Source organism: Ceratotherium simum, chromosome X (assembly GCF_057802395.1).
Source record: "Ceratotherium simum simum isolate JZ-2026a chromosome X, ASM5780239v1, whole genome shotgun sequence".
NCBI lineage: Eukaryota > Metazoa > Chordata > Mammalia > Perissodactyla > Rhinocerotidae > Ceratotherium > Ceratotherium simum.
The window spans coordinates 2,161,584-2,179,509 of NC_141940.1; the positions used below are offsets into that span (position 1 = coordinate 2,161,584).

A 17,926-nucleotide genomic window follows, 5' to 3' on the forward strand; every position below is an offset into this window, starting at 1 on the left:
AATTCCCCCCTGGTGGACATCGAGCTCATCTCCCCTGTTTTTCTGATATCATAAGCAGTGGATATCACTGTTGTGCATGCATTTCAGCTAGGGCGGGTTCTTTGGGGCTCTTGATTCTATTTGAAGAGTCCGTGCCCCTCTTACCATCTGTCTCTCTCTCATCCGTGTTTGCACTTGTCTTACTGGCAGGCACCGGTTCAGTCCCTGAACCCAAATTGGTGCCACCTAAGTTTGGGGAAGGGCTGGCCAAGCAGGGTGGATGCGTCAAGAGTGGCGGGAGACAAGATGTAGAGGGTTTTGAATGCCGGTCCCAGAGTTTGTACTCAACCTCTGTGGTAGAGGGCTGAGTTTTTCCAGTGGCACTGCACCACGGTCAGAGTTGCGCGTTCATATTTGGTAACAGTGTATGGGATGGAGTGGAGTAGGAGGGCCTGGAAGAAGGGAGACCACATCTGAGGTCGTGGCGTGAGAGACGCTGGCAGCTTGAACCAGGGCATGGTAGCTGGTGGGGCAAGGGGGGCAAATTTGAGAGCTGGGCTGATGGGAGAAAGGGGAGGATCTGGTGGGGCCACCGAGCCTCTGAGGTAGAGGTTGTGGTGGCTCTGCTGTGGGCACCTGCAAGCAGCAGCTGTGGCAGGACCCAGAGGACTGCCTGCACGCACGCACGGGAGGGAAGGGAGCTGGTGAGGCCCACTGGAAGAAACGAGGAAGCCAGGGTCGAGGAGGGGAAGGGGGGCCGGTCAGCGGGATGGTGCACTGCAGCGTGATGGGCAGCTTCATGGAGGGGTGGAGAGAGGGGTGAGAGGGTGGTGCTGGCGGTGTGGCCACTCTGTAGAAGTGAGGTAGAGGGGAATAGAAGCAGACACAGGGAGAGGCAAGACTGGGGAGAGACAGCAGGTTAGTGGACGAGGGAACCACAGAGGGAGAGAGCAACACTTGGAAGAGAGGCTGGGGGTGGCCCTGGTTCCTAGCAGGGCTGGGGTCAGGAACATATCGGGGGAACCTTGAGCAGCCCTCATAACTGAAAAAGGAAGCCTCACACCCTTAAACAAGCCTGTACTGCCCTCTGCTGCCACACACCCCCCCACGTCTGCTGCTGGGGGCAAGGGCCAGGGTTTTGTTCTGCCTCTTATGCTGCCTCTGCTGCCTGGTCGTGCTGACGTGGGGCAGCTTTGTACCTTCCGGGTCCTCACACTCCTTTCTCTGTCGGCTGGGCCACAAAATTTGAGAACTGTCGTCTCAACCCAGAAGCCTGGGGAGCTCTGCCCTTTTTTCTTGTCCCATGTGACCCCTTGCTCCTGTGGGGTTTTTTAAGATCGTGGTAAAATACACATAACATCAAATTGACTATCTGAACCATTTTTAAGTATACAATTCAGTGGTGTTGAGTCCGTGCACACTGTTTTTTTTGTGTGTGAGGAAGATTAGCCCTGAGCTAACATCCATTGCCAGTCCTCCTCTTTTTGCTGAGGAAGATTGGCCCGGGGCTAACATCCGTGCCCCTCTTCCGCCACTTTATATGGAATCCTGCCACAGCGTGGCTTGACAAGCGGTGCATCGGTCTGCGCCTGGGATCCGAACCCGCAAACCCTGGGCCGCCGAAGCGAAGCACGCAAATGTAACCACTATACCACCACGCCAGCCTCCATGCACACTGTTGTACAAACCAACCTCCAGAACTCTTTTCATCTTGCAAAACTGAAACTCCATCCCTGTTCCACAGCCTAGGGATCTCACCTCCTGAGCCTGTCTTCCTCACTGTCCTGGGAACCACTGCCAAGGTGGGGCCACCATCATCCCAGCTAGGCTTCCTGCCACCAGCCTTGCTCCCTCAGCTTGTCTCCCCTGCCCCAACCAAGTGACCTTTCTGACATCCCATCACCCCTGTTTCTAATGCCTTCATTGCACGTTTGGCATAAAGGCTTGAGACCCAGATCCCTCAGGATGAGACTCCTTCCTGCAGTCCCCTGCAGTCTCGGAGAGGCTGAGAGTGGCCCTGGTTCCTAGTGGGTAATTCCATGGCCTCTGCCTGGAACCCCCAACTCTTGCCTGCTGGCCCAGCCAACACCTCCTCTTCATGCTTCCTCGAGGCTTCCCTTGGAGCCTGCTCTGTGAGGCCCACGCCATGCTGCCAGCTGGCCTAGAGGGCTGGCTTTTGAGGGCCCTGGAAGCCTGTGAGGTGCAGCCCAGGAACCTGGGCTCATCTCCTTTAGTGTGGTTGGCCCTGTGCCGAGGGCTGGGCACACACTAAGGGCTTCCTACACCGTGTGGACTAAATGGGGTGTCCTGGGCAGGTGGGGGACAGCTCTAGGCCTGTGTCCAGTTGAACTCATCAGATGGCTGTACCAGGGACTTTAGGATGGTAGCCCAGCTCTTCAGGTCTCCCGAGCTCCAACAGTGGGAACCCCAGGGGGCTCATGAAGACACACATGTCTGGGCCCCCAGAGGATGTGGATGCTGCTGGTCCTAGCACCACATTGGGGACCTCTGGTCTGTGACAAGGGTACAGGCAGTTGTAGGCTCTGTCTCATATATTATTGCTCATCCGTTTCCTTGGTGCCTACTTCACTGCTTTGGGCTGCAGCTGGCCAGCGTCCCTCTGGAGTTGCCAGGAGTGTGGCTGTGTGGCAGCTCCTGCTGGGCTGAGTCTCCAGTGTTCAGAATGCCATGCTCTGTTTTCCATGCCTTCACTGAAATGCCGGTCAAGGTCAGGACCAAAGTAGTGGTCACTATCCAGACCCAGGAAGGACCACCCTCGTGCGTGAAGCCCCTTAATTTGTAATGACCTGAACTTGATCCACAGGGATCTCTTGTTTCCTGCCTATCCCTCTGGGGCTGCATTGTGTCACTGTAGTCAGCCCAGGTGGAGCTGCCCATGCTTCGCTGCTAAGTTCCTCTGCTTAACCGCCAGTGACCTGGGGGCTGGGTTATCTGCTGGAAGATGATGGAGCCCTTTTAAACCCACAGGGCAAAATCCATCCAGACCCTCTGGGGCAAATGAGGCAGAACCTGGCAACAAGCAGATACTTGGTGCCCGTGTGCCTCCTGGGTCTTGTGCTGATGGTGAGAGGTGCTGGAGCCACCGTGTGAGCTGAGGCTGTGTGGGCTAGGGTTAACATCTAGCCTGGGCTCTGCAGCATGCCTTGGCCAGGGTGCAGTTTCTTCCCCCTGCCTGGGGGCTGTAATGGCCCATGGTGGCCCCAAGAGGCAGGCTGGTGTGACGAGAGTGGGCTTTGGAATCAGGCCTGGGTTTGGATCCTGGGTCTGTTACTGGCTAGCTGTGTGATCTCAGGTAAGTCCCTTACCCTCTCTGAGCCTTTTCCTTCACCTGTAGAGCAGGGATGAGGATAGCTCTCTCTTGTGCTTGGTGTGAGGATTGAGGTGACTTAGTCATGTTGTCAGGTTCGTGCCTGGCACGAGGGGAGTGTTGAATAAATGGTAGCTCTTCCTGGTATCACCTCGAGTAGTGATAGAGTTTGGTGGGGATTTTCCCACTTGTGTGGTAGGCTGTGCCCAGCTCAGGTAGGGAGCTGAAGAGAAGGCCCAGTCTTGGCCTTCAGTGTTCTTCCGCTCTGGGCTGGGCCAGGGGCGGCAGAGTATAGTGAGACGGGCCAGGGGCGGCAGAGTATAGCGAGACGGGCCAGGGGTGGCAGAGTATAGCGAGACGGGCCAGGTGCAGCAGCAAGAGCAGAGGCCAGAGAGGGTGGCCCTGGGCATGGGGTGGATGATGCGGGGGGTCTCATCCGGGGCAGGCTGCTCGCTCTGTTGACGGAGAAAATGCAGACACACGTGGAGACAGAGTAGAAGAACATCCCCCAGCTTCCACAGTGAGCATCTCCTGGCTGGTCTCGTTTTATCTACCCCCCACTATCCCCTGGCTCGGGATTTGAAGCAAATCCCAGATAACATGTTTACAGGCCAAAAAGTATTTTGGTTTATTTCTTTGAAAAGAGACGGACTGGGCCGGCCCGGTGGCACAAGCGGTTAAGTGCCCGTGCTCCGCTGCAGCGGCCCAGGGTTCGCTGGTTTGGATCCTGGGTGCACACAGATGCAACGCTTGGCAAGCCATGCTGTGGCGGCATCCCATATAAAGTGGAGGAAGATGGGCACGGATGTTAGCCCAGGGCCAGTCTTCCTCAGCAAAAAAAAAGGAGGATTGGCAGATGTTAGCACAGGGCTGATCTTTCTCACGAAAAAAAAAAAAAAAAAAAAAAGAAAAGAGAGGGATTTTTTAAAAAAAACGTAAGCACACTATCATCTTCCCTGCAGGAAGTTCACGGCAACTCCCAATAATGTGGCCCTGGCTCCCTTACTGGGGCGTGTTTCTGTGTTTGTGTTTTTATATATTATTCATTTAAATCACTATCTAGATAAGGTAACTAAGAGGTTTTTAAAATCCTAATGCTTGGGCCTATCCAAAGACGGCGATTTAAATGGAGGACGACTGCCTTCAGTTCCCCTCCCTCCTTCCCTCACTCCCTCCCTCCCTCAGCTGCCATCATTTTCTGTGGGTACAAATGTGATAGTACTTCAGATCTAGGCCCTAGGTAAGAGCGTTTTTGATAAGTCCATTGATTTCTAGTTTCCCTAAGCCAAACTTGCCTCTCCTACAGTAGTGTGCCAGTGTCCTGTGGGTGCTGGGCCTAGGAGGGGCCTCTGATAAAGGGGGGACTGCAGTGAAGTGGGCAGAGTTCCCTATGAAGAGGCCAAGAAGGACCATCTGATATGCATCAGAAAGAGCATTGGCTTCTCTTAAAATACAGACTGTTTGCTCAGCTACTTGATTGGGGCAGAAGAATTCTCTTCCTCACACTCTAAAAACAAATGGTGAATGACCTCCTTTGGGGCAGGGTGCCAAGCAAGTGGAGGTTCCTTCTTCCTGATTCCAAGGTCATCGAAAGCCTGACATTCCAGGAGGACCCCTTTCTCTGAGGGCTCCTGCCTCTGAGGCCTAAAGACGTAGTGTAGGGGAGTGGAGAGCAGGGTTTTGGATGGGAAGGGGCCAACGGGCTCCTCCAGTGTGGCACTGTCTGACCAACCATCTGCAGAATGGAAGTACTCTCGCTGCGGAGGAGTGTGACTGAGGAGCTGGATTTTCCATTTAGTGTAATTTTAATTTCTTTAAACTGAAGAGGCCACATGTGGCTGGTGGCCTCCATATTGGACAGTGTAGCTAAAGCCACCTCTTGTCCTTTGCTTCGGTTCCCCGCACCCAGCCCAGGTGCGTTTCCCGGGCTCTGAGCATGGCATGTCACCTGCTGGAGGCACTGCCCTGTTTCCTTTGGACTCTAGTACCGTGCCACATCCCTGGGTGATGGCTGTCTCCCTCCCCCCGTCAAAGGTTACTTCTCCAGGAACCAGTGTGTTTAGTTGGAGTCACCTGGTCCTGGGATATCTTTGCCTAGCTTGTATGACCTCATTCAGTTGCTCTCTGTCCCCGTTTACACAGAATCCCTCAAATAGCTGATGTCAAGAAGGCAACACGACAAAACCCCCAGAAACACAGCTTGCTCCTGTGCACTGGTTCTCTTCAGCTTAAGAGAGTAGATGACGGGCAGCCGGCCGCCCACTGCCGCCCCTCTGGCTGGCTTCGCTGTCCTCCGGTTGGACGAGCACCTCCTGGGTCGGCAGCTGGAGTTGCCACAGACTGTGGGCATTTCCCCCCCATTTTCTACAACCTCTGTGTACTGGAGGGTGTGTGCTAAGATGTGCTCGAGGTAGCCCTTTAGGAAGATTTTCCCTGGATCCTTTTGAATCAACTCTTCTTTCTCCTGTTTTGCTTCTTTCTTATTTTCATGACTCGAGGCTCTAGGGTGAGAGTTTCCTGGGGCGACTTGCGCCCTGTTACTACAGTTGTAATTTGCCTGAAGCCTTTCCTGGGGCATCACCAAGCTTTTGGTTCCTTGGCAGGGTGGCTGCCTCCTGTATTTTTTCCTGGACTGTTGGGGCGGGTTCACCCAGAATCTACTGGCTGCCCTGCAGAACACCGCCAGAGACAGAGCTGTAGTTGGCTTGGAGAGTCAACAGGTGGCGTTGTGACACCAGCTTCCCACTTGCACGGGGGCAGTGGGGTGAAGGGGAATTGCCTACCTGTCCTGCAGTGGGGTCCTGAGGGCTGAGTGACCCAACTCATCTGAGGGCGTGGCACCTAGGAGATGCCTGGCAAATGCTATGTGGGCAGGATTGACAACAGAGTGGCGGGGGGACGCCACAACCATAGAATATTCCAGTTGGGATGTGGGAGGACCCTCCCCCATGCTCCTGCCCCAATTCCTGTTAAGCCCACAGGAGGGAGACCAGATTAGTGTGAAGCTCATATGAACGTCTCCCCCACTTGATACGATTGGCCCTGTTTCTCTAGTGTCCGTACAGAGATTCTGTTTCTCCTGCCTTCTCTTGTTTACTGAACCTTTTATGAAAGCATGAGCACCCGGCTCAGCGTCCAAAAACATCTTGCTGAGAAAGCTGAGTTGAATTCAGGTATTTGGGGATGACATTTGTCTGCCAAGGATACATCTGGATTCTCTTAAGGTTCGTGAGCTGGCTTCTCCCTCTGTCACTGGGTGCGTTTAACGCAGACCCGAGGCCCCTTTGTTAACCCTGTACCTTTGGGAAATCCCTTTGGCTTGGGGCTTCTCACCTGTCGTGTGGTTACCCGCATGACCAGACTTGGGTGGTAGAGCAGGGAGCCATGGAGGATAACATTGGGGGGAGGGCAGAGCAGGACGTCAGCCTTTTCTCCCAGCTGATGTCTTCTGGGCTGTGGATACTTGGAGATTCTGAAGCTCAGCACCTTCCGCCGTGTGCCCTGCTCTGTCCTGGGGCCCAGTGGACACTCGGAGCGCTGAGGGGACACACAAAAGGCGCGTTGATGTGTCTGGGAGGGCTGGGGGGTGGAGAGTTGCAGAGGGAGCCTCACCGCTGAATCTTGATGGGTGAGTTGAGGGCGGGCGCAAGAGCACGGGCCCCAGTGTATCAGGGGCAGTAAGATGTTCTAGAAGGGCAGCTCTTGGTCAGCAATGGTAGGGCGCGCTGCTCTTGGCTTAGCCTGGAGCCCTGTGGGAGCACCCTGTGGACTCGGGCCAGGGTACTGGCTCCACCCCCAGCTTTGGTGATGAGTGTTTTCCCGTGTGCCTTCTCAGCCACCACTGCAGTCACAAGCCGGGCTTGCTCATCAACACGGGTCTGACATGGCGCCTTCCCACCACTGCTTCCTGTCACCATGCTGTTTGACAGACTGGCAAGTTCCACGTCTGCTTGTGTACCCCTCAGCATGGCTGGGCTGAGGGAAGGCTGAGTTTGGGGAGAGCCGGGCCCCCAGACCTACATTCTGCCCTGGCCTGAGGTGCAGCCTCATGCACGTGAGGAGGGGAGTCATCTCAAGGCCCTTTTTCAGCATTCCAGGTATGAGGGATCTAGAGATCCAAGGGACAGTCCCCGGCCCAAAGGCGTTCCTAGCTGGGCAGCCAGATAAGGAAGAGATGATGATGCAGAGAGTTAAGGAGGAGAATGGAGTGAGAACAATGCAGCAGATGGGAGCAGGACCCAGAAGGGGGCCCAGGAAGGGAAGGTGGTGATTGAGCTGGGTCTTGAGTTATCAGCAAGAGTTCTCAAAGAGCAGGAGGAAAGCCATTGCAGAGGAGAGGGCTGACGTGGAGACAAGGCATGCGAAAACCCAGCGTGGTCCAGGAAGGACCGGTGGTTTGGTGTTGCTAGAGCAGAGGGCCACATGGGTGGTGAGGGGAGAAGAGCCAGCTTGCAAAGGGCCATGTGCCAGCCAAAGGTGGTGGACAGGTGTCAGAGGGATCAAAGCAGAGGGGTGATGTGGTCAGATTGTCTTGGAGAAAGATCGCTCTGGCTTTCCTTGGGGCATGGATTGCAGAGCTGTATGGTGGCTGGTAGGGAGGAGGCCAGTTCAGAGCTGTTAAAATCCCACCAGAAAGAAGCGGTGAGGGCCATCACTCTTGGTGATGGGGCTGACTGGGAGGTAGTCTGTCTGGAAGTGACAGGGACAGGACTCTACAATGACTGGGGCTGACGGGGAGGAGGAGGGGGCCCAAGGTGGCGCATAGGCCTGGGAGCTAGGGTAGATCAGTGACGCCCTGCACACAGCGAGGGTGCAGGGGCAGTCTGGCCTTCTTGGACAGGCTGAGCTGGGCAGGTCTCGGGGATGCCCAGGAGCCGCTGTTTAGTAGGCAGTTGGGTCTAAGGGCTGGGCTGAGATAAACCCTGTCGGGGATGAGACTGACAGGTGGTGAAGGTTGCTTGAGTTGAGGGCAGGGGAGAATTCCACGAGGGTGACTTGTCGGCTGCCCCAAGTGCTGCACAGTGGGCGCCCCGAGGACCCCAGGGCCCTCCTTGGATTGGGCGGTTAGGGCTCTGGTAGTCCTGCTAGTGGCTTGGCCAGGCCAGGGCCTAGCTTGGCCTTGGTTGAGGAATGGAGGAGGAGGGGAGAGTGGTTGAGGAGTGAGGTTCCTGGAGGGAAGAATTACCCAGAATTGTCCTGGGCCAGGTTGGAGGAACAGGTCTAACAGGAAGGGAGAGGACATGGATGGCATGAAAGACACGTGCCGGTGTGTGGAGGGGCGGCTGCCCTGCACTGAAGGGGAGACCCTAACTAAGGGCCGCAAGTTCAGACGAAGGCCCCCTGGACAGCTCTCGTGCGGGGCTCTGCGTGTTGGCAACCCTGGTTCTCCATAGCTGGGGACGGCCTGGGAGGGCACTGAGGAGAGCTGGGCCCCTGCTGTGCTGCCACTGTCATCCATTGCTGCCACCACCACCCTGGGCCCAGCCTCCCTGGGTAACTGTCCCTGACCAAAGTGACAGCTTTGGTCATTCAAAGTGCTACTAGAGTCCTGCTCCTGTCAGCCGCCTGCCCAGCCTTGTTGGGGGGAAGTGTCACCCTTGGACTTGCCTGTCCTGTCTTTGCCTGCTGGGTCCGCCAGGTGGCACACATGTCCTCCCCCCATCCAGGCTCCAGCTGGGAGGAGTGGCCTGCTCCACATCACTGGGATCCACTCCGAGCTGCCCAGGCACTCTGTGCTGGGAGGCTGGGGCTGACTTGCCTTTCTCTCTGGGCCCCTCCAGTGACTTCCACCCTGCTGACGTGAGTCAGGTGCATTGCTTCTCTCTGCCTTCTGGGGTGCTCGGGAGCTCCCTCCACTTTCAGGGGTCCAGCCCAGTGTGGGGCAGGCTGGTGGGCAGTTGGGGGCTGAGACAGGGAAACCTGAGCCCTGGGCCACGAGGTCCCAGCCGCTAATTTTAGAGAGCACATGTCACTGGAAACTCTCCCTTCCTGCCAGGAACCAGCGGCCTGGCTCTTCCCATACTGCCAGGGGCCCCTGGAGCCTTTCCCCACACCAGGAAGTGTGGTGGGTGTCTCAGCTGCTGCAAGCCTGCTTCCCCCTACGTGCTCATTCCAGCCAGGGGTTCTGCCAGGCCCAGGCCAGGAGGGAGCTGTCCTTGTTGGCTTTCCCCATCCCCTTGGGCTATGTGATGAGCAGGTGTCCACGAGAACCCTGCGAAGGCTGCCGGGGGTCCTGGAGAGAGGGGCCCGAGAGCAGGTGACTGAGACAACTTCTGCTCCGTGCAAGAACTTTATTGTGAGAACACCCTGGACAAAACAGAGTCTTTCCCTCTTCCCCAGGGCCCCTGCACAGACAGGACCATGCCTTCCTCTGAGCTGTGGCTGAGCCGGGCCCCTGTCCCAGGTGTGTGGGCAGAGTGTCCCCCAGCCCCCACCTGTGCCCTGTTTTGACGGTTTGAGCTGTGCCTTTCTTGAGGGATGGAGTCCTTCCCTCCTCTCTCTTCCTGCCAGGTTACATCTCAGGGCAAGGGTGGCTGTCGGGAAATGGAGTAGCGTGTGCCCCCAGCGGCCACCTGTTTGCTCCTCATGGCTTGGCTGGACCTGAGATGTGCACCTGGGCCATGATTCTTCGTTTTCTGTCCGCCTAGCCCCATAGGACCTCAATGTGGTGATGTTATCTAACAGATGTGTTCTGGCAGCTGCCTGTAGAATGTGTTTGAGAAGGGTGTGGGGAGAGAAGAGTCATTTCCATCTCTCTCAGTCGGCCTGGGAGTGGTTCCCTGGAAATTTAGAATGTGTAGTGGTTCCCAGCTCAGGCCTCAAGGTTGGACAGACAGGACTGGGGATTCCAACCACATCTGTTTCTGGCTCTTGACCTCATCCAGTTGCTTCAGCCCGTTGAGCTTCAGTTTCTCCTCTGTGAAATGGAAGCAGCAATAGTGCCCACCTCACGAGGGGGCCCCGGGGATTCAGCTGGCCCGTTGGAAGCACCTCCAGGTGCTAGCTGCTCTTGTTTATCAAGGCGAGCCTGGCCTCGCAGCGAGGAAAATGGCGCAGTGGCTTCTCTGGCACATCCAGGCCCTGACCTGGAAAGTGCTGGGTTCCAGGCCCTTGGGCTGTAGCTAGGCCTGGCCCCAGGTGTCCTGTCAGGCTCCTTCTTCCTGTGCCTTTGAGGCTGGAGGAGAGCCCCAGAACCGTGGGCAGAGGACAGCTCCAGGGCTCCACCTTTCCCCTTGTGTTGCCAGATCCAGGCTGGCGGCGTCTTGCTTGGCTGCCTGGCAATCTGAAAGGGCAGATCTAGGCTGAAGGCAGGCGTGGGGCGGGAGCAACCAAGAGGAGTTCGTGCCAGCCATTTTTCCCACTTTCTTTTGCTCACTTCTCCCTTCTTTTTATAAACAATCACAGCCTGCTCAGACGTCTGGTGACTCTCATCTCTCAGCAGGCCACCCTGCTGGCCTCCAATGAAGCCTTTAAAAAGCAGGCAGAGAGCGCTAGTGAGGCGGCCAAGAAGTACATGGAAGAGAATGACCAGCTGAAAAAGGTGAGTTCTGTCTGCCTGACTGCCCCATGTGACATTCTTTATGGGCCATAGCGGCCACAGTTAGCCTATGAAGCCGGGAATAGCATGATACTGCTGTTGTGAGAAAGCTGAGGAGTTGGGTGGAGGGGCTGAGGGGAAGTTCTCATTGGGGACGTGTGCAGGAGGGATCTGGGGGACTCGGCAGGAAGGGGGTGTCCTTGCTGCTCTCTCGCCTCCAACTGCTGTGTCCAGGCCAGACTCTTCCCTGATAAAACTGACTCCCTAGTGAGCCAAGCCCTGTGCTGTAAACTGTGGGCAAGTTAGCACAGAAGAATGCAAGATAAGGCCCCTGGTCTCCTGAGGATTGCTCTCAGCTGGGGACGAGGCAGGGACAGGGAGTGGCCAGTCCTAGAAGGCTTATCAGAGGAGGTGAGTTGTGAGCCCAGCTGGGAAATAGGTAGATGGACTTGGAGTTATAGGCAGGACAGAGTTGGATGGGCAGGGGTGAGTTCGGGGCATCTTGGCTGGAGTGAGCTGGGGAGAGGCAGGAAGGGCATTTGTCAGTTGGGGGTGACTGGCAGAAATCCCTGGTTGACAGCAAATTGAGTCATTGGATGTACTGTTCGACTCCGAGGAGCTGCTGAGAAAGGAGGCAGCGCTGGGAGCCAGGGAAGGCAGGGTGTGTGGCCTGTGAGCTGCAGCAGGTGGCCCTGCTGGCCCTCGCCTTTGCCTGGTGCCTGGGAACAAGCAGTGGCCCAGTTCTGTGCTGACATTTCCGAAGGGGCAAGTGCCCAGGGCAGCTTGAGGAATTGCAGCTCAGTAGGGAAGATAGAGCTGGAGTCCCTCCCTCCCTCCCTCCCTCCCACCTACCCACCCAAGTAACCCGGGCCCTTGGCGCTCTTCTTAGGAAACTGCTGTTGGTGGAGTCAAGTTGGATGGCAGGGACGCTGAGGTGAAGGCGGGCGAAGAGAACAGGAGCCTGAAGGCTGATCTGAAGAAGCTGAAGGATGAGCTGGCCATCAACAAGCAAAGTGAGTGTTGTCCTCGGGTGTTCCTCAGTCCCCAGAAGTCCAGAGCCTCTGCCCCTCTCATGCCAAAGTGTTAACAACAAACTCACATGTGGGCTCAGGAGCTGGGTGAAAACAAACAAATGGCACCCTGCTCGTTCAGCCCAAACATAGCCGGGCTCAGCCCCATCCGCTGGGGCTCAGCAGTTTGGTGGTGTACGTGGGGTCCCGCCAAGGAGGGCCTGGAGAGCCCTGGAGGCTCATGGACTGACTCGGGAGCATCTCACCCAGTGCCAGGCGTGGGGAGTGGTGCTCAGCATGGGCATCGTTGTCACCAGGGGGCTTGTGGGTGGGGAAGGAGAGAACTCCGGAGGCTAAATCAGAGCTGGTCGAGACATACCTGAAAAATCTGCTGTGAGTTTCCGTCTGCTCCCCATTGGAAGGCCTCTCGTTCTCAGCTTTGAGGCTGGGATTCTGGTCCCTGCCTCCTGCTCTCGCCCCTAACATTCTTAGGACGTTTGTCCCGTGCCCTCAGCCTCCCTGAAGTCACCCCTGCTGAGAGCCCCTGGGGTCCCTCCGTTAAAGGGGCTGAGGGGTCCTCAGTATTTTCCCACATCCCCCAGCTTTGTTGGCCAGCCCTCTCCGACTTTGGGGCCTCTCAAGGCACCCAGCAGAGGAGCTTTCTTGAGAGGAGTGGTCTCCTAGGCAACCTCACTGGGGACAGATTCGGGCCTGTATCTGGTGGCTCCAGCAAATAGGTTTTTTCTTTTTAATCCCCACTTTTCCATTTACCTTTCTTCGTCATTTGCGTCATCCCCAGAACTAGAGAAAGCTGAAAATGAGGCTCTGGCCATGCGGAAGCAGTCGGAGGGCCTGACCAAGGAGTACGACCGCCTGTTGGAGGAGCATGCAAAGCTGCAGGTCAGCATGTCTCCGCCTGCTCTTTTGGCTTGGAGGATCCTTCTTCCCCCGCGCCCTGCCCTCTCAGCCTCAGTGCAGGTCTGTCCCCATCAGGGCTGCCTCAGCAGGGCCGATGGGGACACCCCAGTGTGCCAGGAAAGCTGATGTCCCACTGCTCCAGGCCATTTGAGAGGCCCTAGCAGCAGGCTGGCTGCTTTCTCTCCCACTCCGCCTTTTTTTGTCGCTGTTGGGTCTGGGTCTAGACAAGAGCCTGCCAAGCAGTGCCGGTCTGGGCCCAGCAGCCAGAACCCTTTCTCAGGCAGGAGAGGTGGAGGCAGATGACGGCCGTTTACTAAGGTGGCCTCAGCAGTGGGGTCGGCCCTCTGCACTGTGGGCCTTCCCAGCCTCATGCCCAGCATCAGTGCCCTTAAGAGGAGCTCCTTCCCTTACATGCACCCCTGGTCCGTGGTGTGGGGCCCTGGAGTCCAGTCTGAATCCACTGAAAGGCCCCATCAGAACTAGGTAGAGACACGCAGGAGAAACTCCAGGTCCAGCAGATGGCCTTCCGCCGGTAGGGGCTGCGGGGTGATGTGGGGCAAAGAGCTCAGGGCGTCGCATCCCCGCTCCCTGAGCAGGTGCTAGTCATTGCCACCACTACACCCCAAGCCTGGTCTGAGTCCTCAGACTGCCTGCATTGGGGACCTCAGGTGGCCTGAAACTTGGGCACGAGGGCCAGGTAAACACCCCTGAGTTCTGACAGCTTGCGTCTGTGCTTGGTGGCCCAAGTTTGGGCACCACAGTGGGCAGAGAGGGAGAGCCCAGACCCCAAAGGGGAACCAACGGCCTCGGTGTAGGGTAGGCTCACCAGCAGGACCTGTATACGGTCTGCAGAGTTGGGAAGAGCCAGAGCGGGGACTCAGGTGCCGAGGCTGCCGTGGGCGTGAGGGCAGGAGCGGAGCAGGGCTCAAGAGGATACCTTGGTGTGGGGTTGGCGGCTCTAAGAAAAGTGACAACAGAGGCTTCCAGCTGGGTCCCTCTGGCTGGTCTTAGGCTCGCAGCCTTTGCTAGAATGGGTTCACTCCCATCCTGGCAGGGCTTCGGATACTCACCTGGATACCTGTCATTTGGGGGAAGGGGGCACCACACTGGGCCTCTGGGGTGGAGGGGCGCCCTGCCAACCCACTGCTTTGCGATTTCTGTCCCTTCCAGGCGGCGGTAGATGGTCCCACGGACAAGAAGGAGGAATGAGGGCCCTCCTCCCTGCCTGCGCTGGCTGCCACCTGGCCCACGCTCGCTGCTTCCTGAGAGCCCTCGGTACTTCGGTTTGCTCCCTTCCGCTTCCTGGCCCCTTGCACCGCTTGCAGTTCCACGCTCTCCCAGCATACCACAGGGACCCCGGTTTATACCCGCTCAGGATGAGCTTGCTGCTGTCCTGACCGGCCAGGAGCCTTTTGGGCACCTGTCACCTGGCATGGTGGGACTTGCTGCCCGCTGGGTTGAGCCTCTTTTTGTGTTGTGTGTTGATGTTCGGGGCTCCAAGGCCCCTTTTCTGTGGTCCTGCAGGAGGCGGGTGGAGCAGGCAGAGTAGAGTTTCTCTTGGGGGCAATAAAGGTTGTTATGAAGTGTCTGTGGTATGTGCGTGAAACAGGCTGAGAGGAAGCCTCTTTCTCCCGTTTCCCTGGAGTGACCAGGAAGGTAGCGGCAGGCAGCTCTGATAGAGACCCCCAGTCTTTGCCCTGGAGGCCCTCAGGGTATTTTCTTTCAACTTGTTCTAATCCCTGAAGGCTCCCTCATCCCAGGCTGGGCCCAGGCTCACACTTGCCCTCTCCGCCCCACCGCCGCCACCTCCTCCCCAGGCCAGGCCCCACTTTATGGCCACTTGGGGTGTGTCTGGCCTTTTGGTCTCCCTGGGGGTTGGCCACTGGGCCCAGGGGAGCTTGGGAGACTCGGTAAACTGGTGGGGTTTCCGGGTGGCAGACTTGCCTGCCTTCTCCAGGTCCTGTTCATCACATTTAGGACAGATAGAATGTGGCAGAGTGCCACCAGTCACTCCCTGCCCCACCCCCTCTTGAAAGTTTACAGGATGACCTCTGACTAATGCCGGCTGAGAGAGGAGACTCGCCCTTGGCAGTGACCTACGACTGGCCCAGGGCAGAGCTAGGCGTTGGGGAGGAGCTCTGATGGGTTGGGTGCCCCCCGCTGCCTGCATCCCCATGAATGTGTCAGGTGTGCCAGCCTGCTTGAAGAGCCTGCTCCTGTGGTGGGCTACCCCTCGGCGACTCCCCAGTTGCTGAGCTGGCTTCGGCAGATGGTCTTCGTCCTCTGCTGGCCTTGAGGACTGGGTGGAGGGGCCAGGGGAGCGGGTCAGAGGTGGTTTCTTTTTGGAATTAAGGGGACCCCTGAAGATGTTGGTGTTGCCCAGCCTTGTGCTCCTGTCTCTAGTGTCCCTTCCTCATGCTCTCACGAGGAGTGCCACCCCTTTCTAGCCAGGCTTCATGGGGTGTCTGCGGGAGAGAGGGCCCGCAGGTGACGCCCTCTGGTTGCCATGCCAAGGCTGAGGGCTGGTCCCACTTTTCCAGGAAGTGTTCCCTGACTACCTCGGTCTCTCTGAGCTCGCCCGTCTCTGAACTTCTAGAGGCCAAAGTCCAAACAGTGTGCCTTCAGGTTCTTCCCTGGCCAGCTCCAGGCAGCCTCTGAGCCCCCTCGGTGTCAGGCCCTGGGCTGGGCAGAGGGGAGAAAGCTGCACAGGGCCACTTTTGGAGCACCTCATCTAGCATGGGTGGGGGCCTGTGAGACAGCAATGGGGGCGACAGACCCTTAGAGGTGGAAAGTGAGGCATTGGCCCAGCCTAGACTGGAGAGGCAACTGCAGAAACTGGTCCCTCAGGGCCCAACCTGAGCACTGTTTTCCTCCAGCAGCCTTCTGCTCAGAGCGGGACTGCGCTCACGATGTGCCTGACGGCATCCCCTGCCTTGCCCCTGGCTGTGGTAGTCTGGTGGGCACCACGGGCCCATCTCTCCCACTAGATTGCTGGTCCCTGTGTCCCAAGCACCTACCACAAGGGCGTATTCCTGAGTAAATGGTGCCTGCTCACTGCTCTCAGGGCCCTGGCCAAGTGATCTGACCTCTGTCAAGTTCTCTTTTTGTGGTGGTGATATTTTCTGAGTCTTTTGGTGGCATTGTGGCAGGTGGCTTAGTGACCATTTGGCAAGAGGTGTTGAGGACCTGAGCCAAGGCAGGGCCACAGTTGGGGGAATGGAGACGTTGAGCTTGTGTGAGCCCCGGGGTGGGGAGCGGAGCAGGCCTGAGGGTGACAGCAGACCACAGGCTCCGTCCGGGGGTGGGAAGGCAGGGACTGTTTGGAGGAGTCGGCGAGGGCAGGATGCGAGGTGAGGGGCCTCCTCACCTCAGGAGAGCCAGGCTAAAATGTGGGAGCTGCCAGCACCTGGGGTTCTGGAGGTTGCAGGCGTGGTGAGAGCAGAGGGTATGTGGAGTGAGAAGTCTTGAAGAGAAGGTGGGACAAGGGTTGTCGGGCGTCAGGTCGTCGTGTCCTGCATGGGCCAGGTAGTGGTCTTGCTGGGGAGATACCTCTCTGCATGCCAGCACAGGCTCTAAAGGGCTGGCTTGAGTTGGGGTCAGGCCTGCTGAGCTGATGCTCCTTCCATGTGGAGACCTGCCCCCTGTCCAGGGTCTTCTTGGCGACCATCAGAGCGTGGCTGATGGCAACATCACAAGCCAGAGCCGGCCCCTCGCCAAGGGGCCCATGCCTTGCTCAAGTTCAGGAACTGGCTGGGGAGTGACTGTAGGGGAGCAAACTGTCCTTTTCTCTGAGGGACCACCCCTTCCCTTATACCCAGGCTGGCATCTAGAGTGAGCACCGGGCTTCCAAGCCTTGCCCCCCACCCCAGGCCTGCCTCAGCTGAGGATTGGGCTGCCTTGACAACCCCCTGGGCTCGTGCTGCGTCCTGCCCTTCCTCCCACGCCTCTGGATGGAGCACCCTGCTCTCATCTATGGCTGCAGCCTCTTGTGCACGAGGTCCCAGCCTACAACGACCTGAGTGGATTCACTATCTCCAGTTCTTTAAATTGTGGTAAAATATACATAATGTAAAACTTGTGTTTTAACCACTTTTAAGATTACAGTTCAGGGGCATCAAGTACGTTCACATTGTTGTGCAGCCATCCCCACCATCCACCCCCCAGAACTTTTCATCTTCCCAAACGGAAACTCTGTCCCCATGAAACACTAACCCGCCCCCGCCCCTCAGTCCCTGGCACCCACCATCCTACTTTCTGTCTGTGAGGTTGACTCCTCTAGGACCTCATACTGGTGGAATCATACAGTATCTTTCCTTTTGTGACTGACTTCTTCCACTTAGCATGTCTTCGAGGTTCATCCACGTGTCAGAACATCCTTGCTTTTTAAGGCTGAATAACATACCATTGTATGGATAGACCACATTTTGTTCTTCCATTTCTCCATTGATGGGCGCTTGAGTTGCTTCCTGCTCTTTTTTCTTAATCCAGCTCCAGTCAGGCTTTTGCATGTACCCTCCCCCCCAGCCTCTCTTGTCCGGGTCTCCATGATCCTGTCACCAAGCCCCAGCGAGCGTTTGGGGCCTCATCTCCCTTGACTGTCGGAAGCACCCTCTCCTCCCTGACCCCCACCCCTGTGGGGGGGGGTCTCACTCGTGTTCCAGGACCTTCCTTGGCACTCTTTGAGTCCCTCCCACCCCTCCTCAGTCTCCGCTGCTGGCTCTGCATCTTCTCAGCCACCTCTGAGCGTCCCAGGGCCCCAGGGCCCAGTGCTGGGGCCGCTTCTCCCTCTACAACCACTTGGCGGCCCTTGGTGAGCTCAGCCGGGCTCGGGGCTTTCAGGGCCATCTTTATATGCTGAGAACTTCCAAAGCTCTCTCTCCAGACCAGACTCTTTCCAGAACTCCAGACTCCTTGTCCACCTGCTCACTAGATGTCTCTGCTCAGATGGCACCAGCGGCCCCTCCAAACCTCCTCCTCGTCTCAGTGCAGGGCCCGGCAACGCCGTTCTTCTGGGTGCTCAGGCTCAATCTCTCGGGGGCTCCCTGACTCCTCTCTCAACCCCGCATCCCGGCCATCCACAAGCCGGGTTGGCTCTACCTCGCAAACAGGTCCCTAATCTGAAGACTTCTCCGTTACACAGCTAGCGCCCTGGTC

At 57.3% G+C, this 17,926-nt stretch overlaps 1 protein-coding gene across 4 annotated transcripts in view; it reads left to right on the top strand.

The window, feature by feature from the left end:
* Positions 1 to 14,360, top strand: part of BCAP31 (B cell receptor associated protein 31) — a 29,822-nt gene extending 15,462 nt beyond the window's left edge. For all 4 annotated transcript variants that reach the window (XM_087427767.1, XM_087427769.1, XM_087427766.1 and 1 more), the window contains exons 5-8: positions 10,712 to 10,847; positions 11,734 to 11,857; positions 12,654 to 12,754; positions 13,943 to 14,360. In XM_087427767.1, the coding sequence (XP_087283893.1) occupies positions 10,712 to 10,847; positions 11,734 to 11,857; positions 12,654 to 12,754; positions 13,943 to 13,981 (400 nt within the window). In that variant the 3' untranslated portion in view covers positions 13,982 to 14,360. The remainder of the gene's footprint in view (positions 1 to 10,711; positions 10,848 to 11,733; positions 11,858 to 12,653; positions 12,755 to 13,942) is intronic.
* Positions 14,361 to 17,926: the final 3,566 nt, after the last annotated feature.